The sequence below is a fragment of the Heterodontus francisci genome, chromosome 3 (assembly GCF_036365525.1).
Source record: "Heterodontus francisci isolate sHetFra1 chromosome 3, sHetFra1.hap1, whole genome shotgun sequence".
NCBI classification, from domain to species: Eukaryota; Metazoa; Chordata; class Chondrichthyes; order Heterodontiformes; family Heterodontidae; genus Heterodontus; species Heterodontus francisci.
Window position 1 is genome coordinate 85,798,263 of NC_090373.1, and position 18,704 is coordinate 85,816,966.

The 18,704-nt window shown below is 42.3% G+C and overlaps 1 protein-coding gene across 2 annotated transcripts in view; it reads left to right on the forward strand.

Annotated features, from left to right (window-relative positions):
* LOC137357734 (exostosin-1-like) overlaps positions 1-18,704 on the forward strand; it is an 813,195-nt gene that overhangs the window by 630,354 nt on the left and 164,137 nt on the right. For both annotated transcript variants that reach the window (XM_068024074.1, XM_068024075.1), the window contains exon 6: positions 6,474-6,606. In XM_068024074.1, the coding sequence (XP_067880175.1) occupies positions 6,474-6,606 (133 nt within the window). The remainder of the gene's footprint in view (positions 1-6,473; positions 6,607-18,704) is intronic.

The following is an 18,704-nucleotide window of genomic DNA, read 5'->3' on the forward strand; positions in this document are numbered from 1 at the left end:
TTGATAAACAACAAAGTTGTCAGTTTATTATGAAGCAAGACTTATCCAGTAAGAAGCAAAGCCTTAACACACAGATTGAAATATGAAAGGTTCCATTTTTGAATACCCAACACGCACACTCACACACACTCACACACACACACTCTCACACACACACACACACACACTCTCACACACACACTGGTTGAAGGAAAAAAATGAAGACATTTTCTCTGCATAGATCTTTTACAAAAAAGAATACTTTGGCCAAATACTTGTTAATTCCTGAAGAAAAAGGATGAGATATATTGTGTCCCAAAATGGCATACAGTCTGGCATCCGAGTACATGTAGGCAGGTCACTGGGATCTGTTCTGGAGCAGTTATTTTCAGGTGGCATCGAGAATTAATTTGGCAGGCCTGCCAGGAGCATCTCAGGAGAAATGCAGCATTAGGGATTCTCACACACTGGATTTGCAGAGTTTTTCAAAGAGGTAGCGAAAGAGGAGCTGGGTTTTTCAGCAGGCTACAAACTCAACTGTTTTCAACACAGCCCACACCCCAACTAAACCAAAACAATATCCCAAAAGTGAAACCTCCTGACCACCATAAATCTACACGTCACTTCTCTGTAAACATCTTCCCTAAGTCATCAAGGTTTCTGTTGTTTGTTGAGCTGAAGGCATGTGACATCCAGTAAAGGTTTGTTTTCAAACAGGACCTCTCAGTGACTCTTGTAAAAAAAACACATCAATGGAATCTGTTCCGTTTTTCCAAATAAACCAATGTCCATATTTCTAAGATACAAGTCCTCAAAAATTTTTTTTTTAAATAAAAGCACTTTCATAACAGTATCTTTACACCTTTTGCCATGCAGAGTGTGTGGACCTAATGAGTGTTAGGCTATTACTGGGTTCATCATACTCTCACACATACTTCTGATAGATGGAAAATACTCCATACAGACCATATTTTTGACAGGCTAAAACTGATCAGATTTATTTACAAAATCAAGTACAGTTATAAAACACAGTGAAGTAATTCATCTCTTACCAATCCTTCTCCAGCAGTTAGAACAGTCTTTTGGAATTAAAGCATGCTCTTAGAAAGAAAACAAAAAGTTTTATTTGTAATATGAATGGACAGAACTTTCTGGGGAATCTCTGGACCTCTCCAATGTGTGCTCCCAAAGGACAAAGCTTTGCATTGAGAGTGTAAATTTATAATTCCTGAGAATGTAGTTGTTGTTGGGAAGAGGGAATTTGGACAGTCCAACCTTTTCATGGCCTCTAGTAATAGAATGTTGTCTTTTGTTTATCCCTCTAGTAAGAAATTTCACTTGAAAGATGAGAGTCACAAACTTTTCATTCATAGTATTATGCAGCACAGAAGGCCCATCATGCCTCTTTGAAAGAGCTATCCAATTAGTCCCACTCCTTGCTCTTTCCCCATACCCTGAAAACTTTTCCCCTTCAAGTCTTCATTCAATTCTTTTGCCTAACTAACCTTCAGAATTCAGTAAGGACAGAATAATCAGATGATAAACTCTGCTTTTATTTGCTTAATTTCTTTGAAGAAGACAAGCAGTTGCATTTTGGTGGTGTACACAAAAAAAAATGCAGTAACTTCAGGACAGTCCTTTGTCACTTTTACGATAGCGATTAACGAGTTTCAACACATAATCACAATGAAACCACATTTGAGTCTGATGTTATCCAATATTAAACTTCATATAAACAGATGCAAAACACAGCACCGGATATCTATACTTATCACTTAAGTAGGCTACTTTGCAAGAACAAAGGTGACTGAAACTCTTTTTTAAATAAAAGAGAACACAGCCATCTTTTTAACCTGTTCGAGTAGAAACTTACTGGTATATTTAAGATCAATTCATACAGATTTCACAATTTGTAGCATCAAAATATTAGTTTCAGTTGCAGATATTGTCATGCAGGTCCCCACCTGCCAAGCATGAAGCATATTAATTTCACCACATGGACATTAAATTTCAAACTGTTGTTGAAGTGAAGAAAGGACTTGCTTTAAAAAATTGCCAGATCTTGGCTGGAAAGGCATTTGCATATTAACAGACAGTGTTTGGAAAGACAAAGCAGCCATTCCCTGACACATTCAACCCACAATGGACCTTTGATCACCAGACGTTGAAGGTGAGGGAACTCACATTCCAGGTTGACTGCTAAGATGGCCGAATATGCAAACGGACATGGTCAAACCAGCTAGTCACATGAATAACCTGCTGGGAAAATGAGTTTTTTGAATTTGTACAAACAGTTTGGGCAGAAAGCAGAATACTCCAGGACTGAGAAGATCTCTCCTGGCTGGCTCGCTACAGCCTCTCCTGTCTGTCTGCTCCCATCTTTTTCTCACAGAACTCCAAATCCACTGAAGACACATGAATCCCGAGAGAGAAAAGTCTCCTACAGCGAACAAGGTTTAAGAAGAAAACTGGGCCCCAACAAAAAGATCTACCTATAATAAAGGACACTACAGTGAGCTCTAAGGCCCATAACACAAAAAACCTCCTCAGATATTGCCTCAACCTTTTTGACTTTATTTCTTCTGTTTTCTTTCTGTCTCTATCTGCATGTGTATGCCTGGGCGTGTTGTGCATCCATAGGCATCAACCGAATTAGAGTTTAAGTTCAAGTTTAATAAATTTCAACTTTTCTTCTTTAAACCTAAGAAAGCCTGTTTGTGCTGGTTTCTTTGCCTTATAATTGGAAAGCAGTGAACAAGGATTCACCAAGGGGGAGCTAAAAACACTGTGTTTAAAATTAAACCCTGTTACGGTAAGACAAGGTGAAGGCTGAGAGGGACCCCTAGACACCTTTCTCACCTGGTCGTAACAATATTATAAATAATTGGTGCCTTTAATGTTTCCTAGTATTTTACATGGCTGGGAAGTGTTAAATGAATGTATGTCCAAATTGTGTCTTCCAGACTGCTGTTATTAAATCAAGAAATAGTTATATAACAAATCCTGATGAAAAACATCTCCCACACAATGTTTTTACATATCCTTCTTCTGCACATGTGATGCCCATCTATAAAGCGTCCTTTCCAAACAGATCTATTTAGGAACAAAATACTTTTTCGTTGGATGTTTCTTTCCATTTTATCCCTAGCAGTGGACAGATCATCTGTTCTTAAAATATCTTATCAAGCTACTTATGAGCCAGTTGTTCTGTTGGCTCAAGAGGGACTTAAATAAGGCCAAATGCATGTTTTAAGTTCCCTCACAAAAATCTTCACGTGTAATCCTAAAATATTTTCCTTGAATATTTTGAGCATTATGAAGAATTGAATAAATTGAGGAAATAATATTTTTAGGCTGCATGGTGAATGGTGCAAACATTTTCCATTTCGCTTTATCTATCTGTTCAATATGATTTCTGAAAAGCACTTGACTGATTTTAAGTATAGAACAGTAGAATGACTGTCCAATTTTAGATGGAGTTGACAAATAGTAGTTTGCTACAACCTTGATGCTATTTGCTGAGTTACAGTGATAAAGTTTAGAGAGTGATAGAGTGACAAGAAGATTACATATCACATGCAAGGTCAAAAGCTTGCCTAATCCCGTAATGTCACAGGGTTTGAGAAAAAGCTCTCTGTCACCCATTGCTGCATAGATTAATTGTGCCCTTGCCAAAATAATGTTATTTGTGAAGAACTGATGTAATATGACTTTTGTCACAATTATTTTGTTCTGTTTAGGCTTAAGGGAGGAATGCTTTACAAAAGCGCTTGAATTATACAAAATAAAGGTTTCATTATAAATTCAAATGATTATTTAGTACTAGTAACCCCACCCCACCCCATGGGGTTGCACACAGGAAGACGAATTGCAGTATTGAAGTCAGGCATGGGAAGGGGGTCAAAGGGATACTTGGGTAGGGAGTAAGTGGAGGAGATAAATAAGGAGAAGGCAGGTGGCAGATTGTAGGGGAAGCAGATGGAGAGCAGAGGAGGGAGGGTAGAGGAGAGGTGAGGAGAGAGAGGGAGCCGGAGAGATGGGGAGGGTGTCTGGGGAAAGGAGATGGATGAGGGAAGTTGGACGTGGGAGGAGAAGAGAAGAGGAAAGGAGAAGGAGCAAGTAGGAGAGGGAGAATGAGGACAATAGCGAGGGAATGTGGAGAGGACAAACAGGTAAGCCAGCGACTTACCAAACCCGCGACCTCTACCAACTGGAAGGACAAGGGCAGCAAATACATGGGAACACCACCACCTGCAAGTTCCCTTCCAAGTCACACACCATCCTGACTTGGAACGATATCGCCGTTCCTTCACTGTCGCTGGGTCAAAATCCTGGAACTTCTGTCCTAACAGCACTGTGGGTCTACCTACCCCAAATGGACTGCAGCGGTTCAACAAGACAGCTCACCACCACCTCTCAAGGGCATTTAGGGATGGGCAATAAATGCTGGCATAGCCAGTGACGCCCACATCCCATGAATGGATAAAAAAAGAGGGTTGGAGGGAGAAGGAGGTAGAGGAGATGGGCAGAGAATAGGCAGGGAGTAACAAACTCTTTTGGGACTGGGCTGCAGGTTGCTATGATTCCTTTCCTATCTGAGATTTATTTCTCATCGTGGAGGGAGGAGGTTTTGAGGAGATAGCCTGTCTTCCCCAGGCCTTCATTTTTGAGTCAGTGATTGTGGGGGGTAGTGGCAGTGGTGAACTATGCGAGTAGTTTCTGTCATCAATGTCTGATCTGTTCAGTTTCAAGGGAAAGAAGTGGGTATCCCTCCTCATAGACTAATTTTCTGTCTTGTTGTGGAAGGGGGTTGCATATGTTACCTTCACCAGAAACTGATTCACTGACTTAGCAGAAAGAGGTTATTAGCTTTTTTTTTAGGATTCAGTATTCTGCTAGATGTGGGTAGGGCAGGAGTAAGAAGAAAGGTCCAATTAAATGCATAGCTTGCAGGGAGAGAGCATGCTGAACAATGAGTGCTGAGTGATCAGATCTGTGTCCCACTTAACCTCAGCAGAGCAAGGCCAGCTACTGTTCATAGCAGAGCAACGTTGAATAATGAAAGAAGCAGGGATCTACAGTACCATGTACCAAAACTGTCTTCTGTTTTCAAGAGGCAGGAAATATTAGGGGCCTGGCCAAAACAGTGGCCAAAGGGACATTTTAAACATTACTCATTACCTGGAGATAGGCTAGGAAAGAGTTACCAAATATAAATACTCATAAAAATATTCATTAAGCTAACTAAATGAGCTAGTTTCCAATATGGCACCAATTTAAAGCTGAGAAGAAAAACACATTGCTCCACAAGTGTCACCCAGTGGCCAGAGTTTGTAACTGCTGTGTCGCAGAGCATCATATTAATAGGACATTCTTACTAAAAATGTGACAGGGCAGGCATCAAGTGTTAACACAATTAATACTGAGAAACTGATAGTCAATTTTGGCACAAAATTGTTGAATGACAGAGCATAAAGTTTTTAATATTAATATCTAGATTTTAAAGCAAGCTTGCTTCTTACAGTTTGGAAAGGTTCTCTAGTTTCAAAGATAAACATTATGGAATGTAGAGGACAAAGTGGGAATAGTATTTTTGTTTCACTGTAATTGTTGTTGTCCTGACAACATTATTGGGGTAAATTCACCAATCTTATGCTCAAAGTGAGTGCAGATTGTAAAATCAGCACCACAGTATTGTAGCCCCATCTCTGATCTATACTACAATCAAGTGTAGTTTCCTGCTAGAAGTGCAGAAACCTTATATAATAATCGTTGTAGGGACCTTTTCCAATCAGTCAGCATATTATGAGAATGTAGATATACTATCTATGGAATGTGCAGCCTCTCTTTTGGATTGAAATTGTGCTCCATGGTATCAAATATGTTAGTGCATTCATATGAAATGTCTTTGTCTACTATTGAAAACATACTATTAACACAATTATTTTAACCTCACAGTCACTTTGTAGAGTTAAAACACAGCTACTTGTATGTACTTGAGTTTTTGATAACTGCAAGTAATTTAATAAAATAAATATTGTAAAATTTAATTGCAGTTCATGGAAGGTCTCAGAGGATATTGTAAGTTTTTAAATGCTTTTTAAACAGGTCAAAATTGCTCTGGGGAATATTTCCTGCACAAATTACTCCCTCGTCTATATTTAAGAAAAAATAAGATGCCCGAGAGAAGATATCTTAATTTTAATAGCAGAACATTATTGCTATGAAGACCTGCCAATATGAGTCTCAGTTCCCATCCTGATCTGTTTCAGTGGCATAAAATATAAAGCAACTTACATGTGTTCCTAAGCAGCTGTGTTCTTTTGAGAGTTCACAGCACTTCCCTAGCCTCCATTCTTTTCGAACAATAACTTATACTTGCTGAAGTATAGAAGAGAAATGGGCAGTGTAGTCTTTCGAAAGTATAAAATTAGACATTTGTGCAAGGAAGTATGAATATCAAACTGAATGACATTTTATATTTTCTTCCACAGATCATACATGATAGGATATATTCACATATAACAAGAAATATGTTCATATGGAATAAATCGCCAGGTGGACTGTACATATTGCCACAGTATTCTACAAATTTAGCTGCTCTTCCTTTTTATTATTTAAGCTTGGGTAAGTACTGTCCTTTTAGACATATATTTTTGATATTGAAGGGGTTTTGTTGAAGTTTAAGTTTATTGCAGTGATAAATCATCATAATATTCTCAGATTACCGAGTTTAGTTTCTAGAGAAGATTATTTACATCCAGTACTGTATCTGTAGGGCAATGAACCATTTGTTCCTAATTTGACACACAATTTAAATCATTTACCTTCCAAGCGTGATCACAATGGGTTCGATCTTGACAGGGGCGGGTTGTGTAGGCGGTGGTGCAGAGTTTTGGTGCCGCATGCTGTGGAATTTTAACTCCACAGTATACATACATTTTTGTCAAGTTCCCCACCTGGAAGTCAGTCTGATTGGCAGGCTTGGTGTCCAGTCAGGAGGGGAGCACTTTGAAGCAGGCCACAGCCCCAGGTAAGGAGCCTGCTGCTGCTATTGGGATGGTGGTGAGGGGAGGTCTGATCCTTAACCCCAGGGAAGTGGGGTGAGTCTGCTTGGCGGTCGGGGAAGTACTCCTTCTCCTCCTGGCTCACAAACAACAAATAGTGCTGAAAGGGCACCTATCTTCTTCCTGAAGCTGTCCATGCCTCCCTTCAGCTGCTGGGTTTCCCAAGGCCTGACAAACCCGGCTAGTCAGGGTTACACCTACAAAGCAGATTAAATGAGGTCAACCCGCCTCTTGGGAGCAAGTTGTCTGCCCGACCCTTGTCCCGCCTCCATTAAATCCAGAAGTGGGGGGAATTGGAATTGGATTTGAGATTTTTAAAATTTTAACATCTCAACCAACCCCAGCCCACCTGGTTTTGGGTGTTAAAATTCACCCCAATCAATCCAAGTCATCCAAACAACCATTCCTTTTAAAAGGCCACGTAGCTATGCCAGCTGTGGCTCAGTGGTAGCACTCTCACCTCTGGGTTCTGCTCTCACTCTGGAGGCATGAGCACATAATCTAGACTGACACTCCACTGCGGTACCGAGGGTCTGCTGCACTGTTGGAAGTGTCATCTTTCAGATGAGCTGTTCAACTGAGGCTCAACCTGCCCTCTAAGCCGGATATAAAAGATCCCACGGCGCTATTTCAAAGAGAAGCAGGAAGCTCTTCCTGCTGTCCTGGCCAATATTTATCCTTCAACCAATGTCACTAATTATCTCTGTTTGTGAGATGTTGCTGTGTACAATTGGCTGCTGTATTTTCTCCATTATAACACTGACTACACCTTTTTAAAAAATGTACTCAATTGACTGTAAAGCAGGTTGGGACATCCTGAGGTTATGAAAACCGCTGTAGAAATGTAAGACGTACTTTTTTTCTTTTGCTTATTATAATTATTTGGTTTTTTTGCCCTCCATCTTGTTGTAGACCATTCCCAATCTGGTGCTTTTGACAATGTCACTCATTTTGATATTTTTGTGCCTACTTTTTAACATAAATTCTTTCTTTCTAAATTACTCCTATCTTTAGTCTGCCTGCATTTGGCATTTAATGCACCAGAATGTGTTAATCTGAAGGAGTCCAAGCTTTTGTCTTTGTGGGTAGTGTAGCTGCATATGATGGAGACTCAAAGGACAGGTACAAAGTATAAATCTACACTGCTATTAATTTACATGCTGATTTTAGTAGATCTTGATTTTGGATTTAACCTGCCAAAGAGGCAACAGTGCTAGGAACCTTTCCTAAAACTCTAGGCCCACAAAATTCAAACTAGAAACCAGGGGCTGAATTTTCCCAGCCATATGGCGATTGGCTAGGAGGCAAGAGGGCTCGTAATGTGGTTGGGGAAGGCGTTGGGAGGGGAGCCCAAAGTCTTCCTGCTGCCATGGTATATTACCAGTGGCGGGAACATCTGTGGCACGCACGCCCAACGGGCGACCAATTGAGCTATTTAAGTGCCCAATTAAGGGCCACTTCTGCCCCCACAGGTATTTTGCCCACATTGAAAGGGCCCACCGCCACATGACGGCCTCCCAACGAGTTCCCTGTTTGGGGAGGGGGTGCCTCCTTAATGGCCACTCCATGGCCAATGGAGGGGCCCACTGGTGTCAATGGTCGTCCCCAAGGTAAGGCAACGCCACTATAATATGGCCCCCCATCCTCTACCCCCGATTACTGGCACCTGCCTCCCAGGCCTCAGCCTGCTCAACGGAACATAGCTCATCTTCAAGGGCACCTCAGCACTGAGGTGCCCTCTCCTTCATGCTGCTGCCTCAGTAGTTTCTACCAGCGGTAGCGCTGCCAAGGCTGCTGAGCTGCCAGCCCTCTAATTGGGCTGGCAGCTCTGGGAGGCGGGCTGCCATCTTCAATTGGACGGTGGTTCCGGTGGTGGCCTGTTAATTGGCCACTGCTGGCAAAATTCCACCCTTGGGTCCCACTGGCGTGGGGTCGGCTCCCAGTCCTGGGAGTGTGACTTCTTTGTGGCTGACAAAATTCAGCCCTAGAAATCAACAACCAATCTTGCATTTATAATAATACTCTTAACATGGAAAAAAACTTTACAAACAGCCAAAGAAGAATTTGGCTTGGTGATCAAAAGCTTGATTAAAGAGGTGGGGTTTAAAAGAAAGAGCAGCAAGTTTTTTTTGTTTGTGGGATATGGGCATCACAGGCTGGGCCAGCATTTATTGCCCATCCCTAATTACCCTTAAACTGAGAGACTTGCTAAGCCATTTCAGAGGGTATTTAAGAGTCAATCACATTGCTGTTTGTCTGGAGTCACATGTAGGCTAGACCAGATAAGGATGGCAGATTTCCTTCCCTAAAGGACATCAGTGAACCAAATGGGTTTTTACAACAATCGACAATGGTTTCATAGTCACCATTAGAGTAGCTTTTTTAAAATATAATTAATTTAATTGAATTCAAATTTCACCATCTGCCATGGTGGGATTCAAACCCATATCTCTAGAGCTTGGGCTCGAGATTATTAGTCTAGTGACATTACCACTATGCTACCACCTCCTCAGGAGTGACAAGGCAGAGAGACTTAGAGAGAAATTTTCAGAGCAAGGGAGCTAGGAGGCTGAAGGTATGTGCCAGTAGTGGAGTGAAGGGAGGGGAGGGGATACAAAGGAAGGTCAGAGTCAGAGAAAAAAAATATTCGGGGTTGGATGTAGGAGGAGGTTGTGGAGCTAGGGAAGGACAAGGTCATCGATGGATTTAAACATTTGGATGAAAATTTTAAATGAGATGTTGGGGAATCGTGAACCAATGTTGGTAAGCAAGGATGGGAATAATGGAACAATGGGACTTGATGTGAGATGCAATATAGGATGTGTAAAGTTTATAGAAGGTGGAGGATGGGAGGCTGGGCAGGAGGGCATTGGAATAGTTGAGTCTAGAGGTGACAAAGGTATGGATGAATATTTCAGTTGGGCTGAGTTAGGGCAAACTCGTGAAATGTTACAGAGGTGGAAGCAGACGATGGAGGTAATATGGGGTCGGAAATTGAACTCAGGGTTGTGAAGATACTGAAGTTGCAAACAGTATGATTCAACCTGGCAGACTGCACAGAAACAGGTGGTGAGGGGGTGGAGCTAGCGGTGAGGATTGGCAACAGTGACTTTGGGCTTCACAATGTTTAGCTGGAAGATTATCTAAGACTGGATGTTAGACAAGCAGTAAGATAACACTGACACAGCGAAGGGATTAAGAGAAGTAGGGTAGAGCTAGAGGTTGGTATCGTTGACATGCATGTGGAAGCTAACTATGTCTGCAAGTGATGTTGCCAAGGGACAGCATGTAGATACGAAAAAGGAAGAGGCCAAAGTTGGATCCTTTTGGAACACCTGAGATGATAGTCATATTTTTCATGTAAGAAATATAAGCACAGATAGGACTGAGTAGCCTGGGCTTCATGTGTCTGACTGCCAGGTAGTTCTCAGCCTCGTGGATGTATTGCAATGACGCAACCTGCTGCACTAGCTCCGAAACCCAAAGCTGTAGCTCCTCCACTTTCTGCACCTGTGGTTGTCCAGAACATGAGAAGCATCCTGGAGTTCCCACGTGGCACGGGATATGTATTCAACTGGACTTGAGATGCCCTGCCATGCCTCTGTTTATTTGACGACCAGCTAAACTTAACAGAAATAAACTTAAGACTTCTACCTGATCTAGACAAATTATTCTGGGGGTGTCATTCTGGATGGGTAAATTAAGACGGGCTGAATATTTTCCTCATCATCAGACCTAAAACACAGTCCACTTGGGTTTTCACTATTTCAAAGAAAGTGAGGAGGTCAGTCAGCAGGATCTTCCCCCTCTGAATCTATTTTGACCGTTGATCACTAGCTCATTATAGTACAGATCATACTCCTGATAATAGAAGTAGGATTAATGTGTTATTTGTGTCTGTGTTGTCACCCTTTTTGAATGTGAGCATCACATTTTTAGCCTGTTTCCAATCTTCTGGCATCACCCCAGTCTCCTTCAGAATGATTGCCAGCATTTCACAAATCTCTTTCCTAGTCTCTTTCAGAGCTCAGCGATAAATACAATATATCGCTGGGGATTTATTTATTTCAAGACCAATTCACCTCTCTAGGACTTCTGTCTGTCATTAATTTTATTTGGGATATCTGTTCAGAGAGGGCATGCTTTTATGTCTTCCCTCAGAATACTTGGAGGAAGTGGTCATTCAGAATAATTACTATCTTGTATTCATCCTCAGTTTTAAGCTTATTTGCATCTTTGCTGATTTTCACTTCTTTGACTGCTCTCTTGCTGTTTTGATATTGAATTTTTTTTTACTTTTGTGCATAGCATCAACTGCTGTGCATTTTTACATACCTTTCAACCACTCTGGTCACCTTTCTTAAATGATTTTTTAATTTCTTGTATGCATCCTGTGGAACCCCTTCTTCCTGTACAGGCTATGTTTTCCCCTTTTTTCCTCATTTTTAACTTATTTTGTGATCTATTTAAGCTTGCATTTGCAGTTTAAGTCTGTTGGTTTTGGTTATGGGAATGTATTTATTCTCAAAGCACTATAGCTTTGAATGCAGAAAAACCGATGAAAATTTCACAAACAACCACACCGTGTTAATGCAATTTAGAGGAAGGCAGCGCAAAAATAAATTATGTCTGTACATTAAAAAGATGGTCTTTGTATCCTCTTTTTTCCCCCTGTGTCTCATTTGGTAGACCTTGCCATGTGTCAAGTCCTGGCTGCTGATGTAGAAACATGTGTTACTTTAAAGACACTGACATACTTGGGTATTCTGTAATTTTACAGTAACTATCTTCTGTAGTTTTGTAATAAGTAGCATTTGGAATGAGTTTAAATTTCTTGCTGTCAAGCCCTATTCAAATTATTGTTTATTGTAAATGTTGGTAGATCCATCTGTGAAATGCTATATTTACCATGGTGAAACACACTGCCGTTTCAACAGTGGAACCAGACGGGGAGAAGCATCTGCTTACTACCATTTTGGGGATTTAAAGCAATATTTTAAACAGTCATATTCATAATTCAAATGTTTTAAAAAATCAAAACCTTATTATTCAGGCTTATGTTGTTAATTTCTTATCATTTGCAAGATTAGAATACTGAATTGTTAGATTTGTGTTCTCCCCAGCTCTCAGCATCCCCTGACACTGGCTGTTATCAGTTAAATAACCGTGACCGATGTTCCCTCCCAGCCACGCAGCCACGGATCAATCCAGAAGTTCCCGCTCAGTTCGAGCACAAGTCGCCCCTTTAAGTTACCACGCGCACACAACTACACAAAAAACTTCAGTAAATAGGCCACGCACTACAAAAAAAATTGGAGGGAATGTTGACTGACTTTTTAAAATGTTCATGTCGAAATACATTTTCCACAAGTATATGAGAATAAGATATGTAGAACCTCATGCCATGTTCACTTTAAAAACAAGTCAAATCCAAATGATTTACTTACCGCAAATGTTTGACGTAAGGGAAAGAATATATCGAGCTGTCATTTTGAAAAGAAAGACATCAAATAACTATGTCTAATTCATAATGGTAAGGAGAAATGGATGCACAAAAATCATCCACTTTTCTCCTCCTCGCTAACCATTAAATCATCACATTGTGGCTGTCAACTTGTCAGGTTGTGTCAATCATCATGTAAAATATTATGTTTGCCAGTAGAGTTCCGACCCATGTCACAGTTATTCTGCTTACAAATTGATTATTTTATAGAGATCTACCAAATGTAAGGGAAAGTTTGCACAGCCAAAGGGTCAGCGATGAAATTATTAACGATATTAACATGTTAGGGGAAACGTTGTGCTGAGTTTGCGGCAGTTTCTGAACGGCACTACTGCAAGGACTCGCCTTGGGCCATCACCACACCTGATATTTTCTGCCAGATAGGGGATGTTGAATATGTCCACCCTAATGACAGGGCAATATTTATGCAATGCATTCCCTGTCTTCAACGGCATTGCGACGCGCGAATGCTAGGAGCGCCACTAATTTGCAGCATACAGTATTGTTTTAAGGAGCAGAGAGGGATATTAATTCGTTTCCACCTCAAAGCAGTGTTGCTCTTTAGTTGACTGTTAGGTGAATCACTTACACTCCCTCTACTGAGAAAAACTACACTGTAAGTAAATAATGGCTTCTTCAGCACCCTTGACAGCAGCCAGCCACCCAGACAGCCACCCACACTCCGCCACCCACACTCCGCCACCCACACTCCGCCACCCACACTCCGCCACCCACACTCCGCCACCTACACTCTGCCACCTACACTCCGCCTCCCACCCTTGGTCACCCACACTCGGTCACCCACAGTCTGCCATCTATACTCTGCCACCCACACTCTGCTACCCACACTCTGCTACCCACACACTGCCACCCACACTCTGCCACCCACACTCTGCCACCTACACAGCCACCCACACTCGGTCACCCACAGTCTGCCATCTACACTCTGCCACCCACACTCCGCCACCTACACTCGGTCACCCATGCTCCGCCACCCATACTCTGCCACCCACACAGCCACCCACACAGCCATTCACACTCCACCACCCGCACTCTGCCATTTACACAGAGCCACACACACTCCACCACCCACACTCAGCCACCCATGGTCAGTCAGCCACACTGAGCCTCCCGCGCTTGGTCACCCACATTCAGCCAGCGACACTCAGTCACTCTTGCTCAGTCACCAGAGTCAACTGCTGCAGGTACCCACAGCCTACAATTGCAATTTTCCTTCCTCATTTAAGGCAGGCTCCCCAGTGCAAGTGGGAATTGTACCGGGAGTCTTCAAACATTATTCATATGAGATTGATCCCAGAAAACATACCACAGGTCAGCAGCCAACACAAATCCAAAAGTGCAAATCCAGCCTCACTGGTTTCACTTACATAATGCCGATTTCCTGACTAATGTACAGGATTCCAATAATGGAAATGTAAAGCACATCTATACCAGACAGCAATAAAACAGCAGTAAAAGCTGATATCATGATTCATCATTTTTCATAACAGGACATAAAATCTTATGATATGCAACAGTCTCAAGTACTTAGAGACATAGAGCCCATCGTGTCTGTGCCGGCCATCAAGCACCTATCTATTCTAATCCCATTTTCCAGCACTTGGCCCGTAGCCTTATATGCTATGGCGTTTCAAGTGTTCATCTAAATATTTCTTAAATGTTGTGAGGGTTCCTGCCTCTACCACCCCTTCAGGCAGTGTGTTCCAGATTCCAACCACCCTCTGGGTGAAAAACTTTTTCCTCAAATCCCCTCTAAACCTCCTGGCCCTTACCTTAAATCTATGCCCTCTGATTATTGACACCTCTGCTAAGGGAAAGGGTTTCTTCCTATCTATCCTACCTATGCCCCTCATAATTTTGTACACCTCAATCAGCCTTCTCTGCTCTAAGGAAAACAACCCTAGCCTATCCAGTCTCTCTTCATAGCTGAAATGCTCCAGCCCAGGCAATATCCTGGTGAATCCCCTCTGCACCCTCTCCAGTGCAATCACATCCTTTCTGGTGACCAGAACTGTACACAGTACTCCAACTGTGGCCTAACTAGCGTTTTATACAACTCCATCATAACCTTCCTGCTCTTACATTCTATGCCTCGGCTAATAAAGGCAAGTATCCCGTAGGCCTTCCTAACCACCTTATCTACCTGTGCTGTAGTGATCTATGGACAAGTACACCAAAGTCCCTCTGACCCTCTGTACTTGCTAGGGTCCTACCATCCATTGTATATTCCCTTGCCTTGTTAGTCCTCCCAAAATGCATCACCTCACACTTCTCAGGATTAAATTCCATTTACCACTGCTTTGCCCATCTCATCAGCCCATCAATATCGTCCTGTAATCTAAGGCGTTCCTCCTCACTATTTACGACACCACCAATTTCTGTGTCATCTGCGAACTTACTGATCATAGCTCCTATATACTTATTCGCGCACTGGGGAAATTTTGACTTGTGGGCAACTGACCAACAGAGCATGAAGTGTGGTTTACAGTTTTAGCTCCATCTCAAAAGATGCACTAGAAAGCAAATAGAAGTGAGTGACCTGGATGATTCCAATCCTTAAAGAACTAAATTATGAAGAAAGGCTCAAACAACTAAACTTACTTTTGCTAGCAAAGAGACTGAAATGAGACATATGGTTCTTTAAAACAATTAAAGAGATAGACAAGATTGAAGTAAGCAAAATAGTTAACTTGGACAAATAACATAAGACTAGGGGACATGGGAAATAAATTCATAGGTCTGAAGCAAGATTATAGATCAGAAAAAAAATCCCCTGTAGCATAATGGATTTGTGGAAGAGACTCTTGAAGAAGGGAGCTGATTTGGGGTCACCTGTAAGAGGAACATTGCTACAGCAGTAGGACATTCAGCCCCTGTGGCCTGTTCCATCACTCTAATAGATTGTGGTTGATTGTACCTCAACTCCATTTACCCACCTTTGTTCCAGATCCCTTAATACCCTTACCTAACAAAAATCTATTGCTCTCAGTTTTAAACATTTCAATTGACCTAGAATCCACAGCCTTTTCAGGAAGAGAGTTCCAGGTTTTCTATGAGAAATTGCTTGCTGGTTTCACACATAGAAACTTTACAACACAGGAGGAGACCATTCAGCCCATCATGTCTCTGCCAGCCAAAAGAGATCCACCCAGCCTAAACCCACTTTTCATCTCTTCGTAGCCTTGTAGGTTATGACACTTCAAGTGCATATCCAAGTATTTTCTTAAATGTGATGAGGACTTCAGGCAGTGAGTTCCAGACCCCCACCACCCTCTGAGTGAGAACATTTTTCTTCAACTCCTCTCTAATCCTTCTGTAAATTACTTTAAACCTATGACCCCTGCTTATTTACCAGCCTTCTAAATGAAATAGGTCCTTCCTATCCTCTCTATCTGGGCCCTTCATAATGTTATACACCTCAATTCAATCTACCCTCTGCTTCCTCTGTTCCAAAGAAAACAATCAAACCTATCTAATCTTTCCTGATAGGTAAAATTCCCCAGTCCTGGCAACATCCTCATAAATCTTTTCTGCACCCCCTCCAGTGCATTCACATCCTTCCTGTAATACAGTGACCAGAACTGTGTGTAGTACTCTAACTGTGGCCTAACTAGTGTTTTATCCAGTTCTAGCATAACCTCCCTGCTGTTATTTGCTATGCCTCAGCTAATAAAGTAAAGCATCCCTTCTGCCTTCTTATCTTATCTACCTGTCCTTCTACCTTTAGAGATCGCAGAACATGCACTCCAACATTCTTCTGTTTGTCCACATTCTTCAGTTTCTTACCATTTATTGTGTATTCACTTGCCTTGTTTGCCCTCCCCAAATGCTTTACCTCACACTTCTGCTGACTAAAATCCATTTGCCACTTTTCTGCCTGCCATTTCAGTCCATTGATATTTTTTTATTTATTTTATTTAGAGATACAGCACTGAAACAGGCCCTTCGGCCCACCGAGTCTGTGCCGACCATCAACCACCCATTTATTCTAATCCTACACTAATCCCATATTCCTACCACATCCCCACCTGTCCTGAAATTCTCCTACCACCTACCGATACTAGGGGCAATTTATAACGGCCAATTTACCTATCAACCTGCAAGTCTTTTGGTGGTGGGAGGAAACCGGAGTACCCGGCGAAAACCCATGCAGACACAGGGAGAACTTGTAAACTCCACACAGGCAGTACCCAGAATTGAACCCGGGTCGCTGGAGCTGTGAGGCTGCGGTGCTAACCACTGCGCCACTGTGCTGTCCTTCCTGCAGTTTCCAGCTTTCTTCCTCATCATCAACCACATGGCCAATTTTTGTACCATCTGCAAACTTCCTAATCATGCCCCCGTAAAATAGGGGCAGAAGGTATCAGGAGATGGGGTATTACCAGCAGTGGGAACCTCAGTGGCGCGGCCGTCCACTGGGCGGCAATTAAACCAATTAAGTGGCCTATTATCAGCCACTTTCCGCCCGCGCCGGCATTTTACAGGCATCAGGAGGGCCCTCCACCACATGGGAGACCGTCAGGTAAAGCCTGATAGCTTCCCAGTGGGTTCCCGGGGTCGGGGGGTGAGAACCTCTATCGGTGGCACTGCCAAGGCTGCTGAGCTGCTGGCCCTCTGATTCGGCCGGCAACTTTAAGAGGTGGTCGCCGTTCTTAATTGGATGGCAGTCCCAGCAGCGGCCTCTTAATTGGCCGCTGTCAGTAAAATGCGACCCAAGTCCCGCCTGCATGGGGTCAGGTCCTACTTTCGGTTGCGGCAGCAGGACTACTTACTTGCTGAGAAAATTCCAGCCAGTGTTTCTTAAAGTAGGGATTGCAGTAAGCAGGGAGGGAATGGCGTGGTTCAAGAAAGAATAGTTCTTACATGAATTCTGGATGGAGCGCTGTTGATGGGCCGAGTGATGTTTTCTCACTCTAGGATTTAAATTCATAGAATAGATTTTTCAAATCCTCAGTACCACGAGCACACCTCAGCAAAACACAGGCAGTGTGCCTGTAGTGCATTCTCACAGCATGCGAGGCACCTCAAGACAGGCAAGGACTCAGAAAATCACTGTTGTTAATTTTATCCCTTTAGTCATCCATCTACTCTGATGCCTCTGTAATCGAAAGGGTGGAATATATTGATTACATTTTAAAATAGCTCATGTTTTAAAATCTAATTTTGATTGTCAAGTATTGGATCAAATTGTAATCCTAAATCTCTCTGAGCCATTTATTGCCACTGATGCAGTGCAGCTAAAATTGCCTTCAGCACACACCAGAGCTTCTGTCTGAAGAATAATGTTCTGCTAATCTGTTCGGAGTTATATTTGTCAGGCCATCCATTGTGTGGTTGAGAGAGGTCACTCACAGGTTTTATGTGGATTAATATTGGAACATGTAAATTTAATCTGCCCACTTGTTAAAAAGAACTGCATCTGACTTGACATTTTCAATTTCTATAATGTGTTTTCTGTAACATTTTGAAGATTACGTTGCTGTGCATTTTAAGCTATCGGTCTGTTCAGAGTTCCTCCAATGAATATACACCAGCACAATTAGAAAAAGAGCAGATAGAGTGCAATCACAACAGCAGATTATATAAAAAGCATACTGCATGATTGCCCCACATTTAAAATAGCCATCAAGCAGAAAATCATAAAGAGCACAGAAGAGAATCAGAGTCCTTGGCAGAATAAACCAGCCAGGAGAAGAAAATTGGACTATATTAGACTCGACATTAGAATTGTGGACTGGTGGTCATAATGGGCCAGCACACTGTCTATTCACCTTTTGATTTATGGTCAGATTCAGCTCATGTCAGTTTATATATGCCGAGTGTTGATGTTTCTGGAGTCTGTGAGAGAGCCTCACTTACATTGAAGCAGCTCACATCAATACTCCTCCTGGTTCATCTTTGGTACCCACCTCCCTCATGCAACCAGAAAATCCAGCAACTGGAGACTCAGCGGCAGCAGCAGTGGTGGCGGACCTGGATGGAGACTGAGTGCAACAACTGAGGAGTTAGAGTGGAGGAGAGAGCCTCCAGCAAAATTACCAACAATAAAAGCAACATCTGCAAAACAGCCATAGTGATGATGCAACCAGGGACGGAGCCAATTGGTGAGTAGCTGGTAAATATTTCCAGTTAAT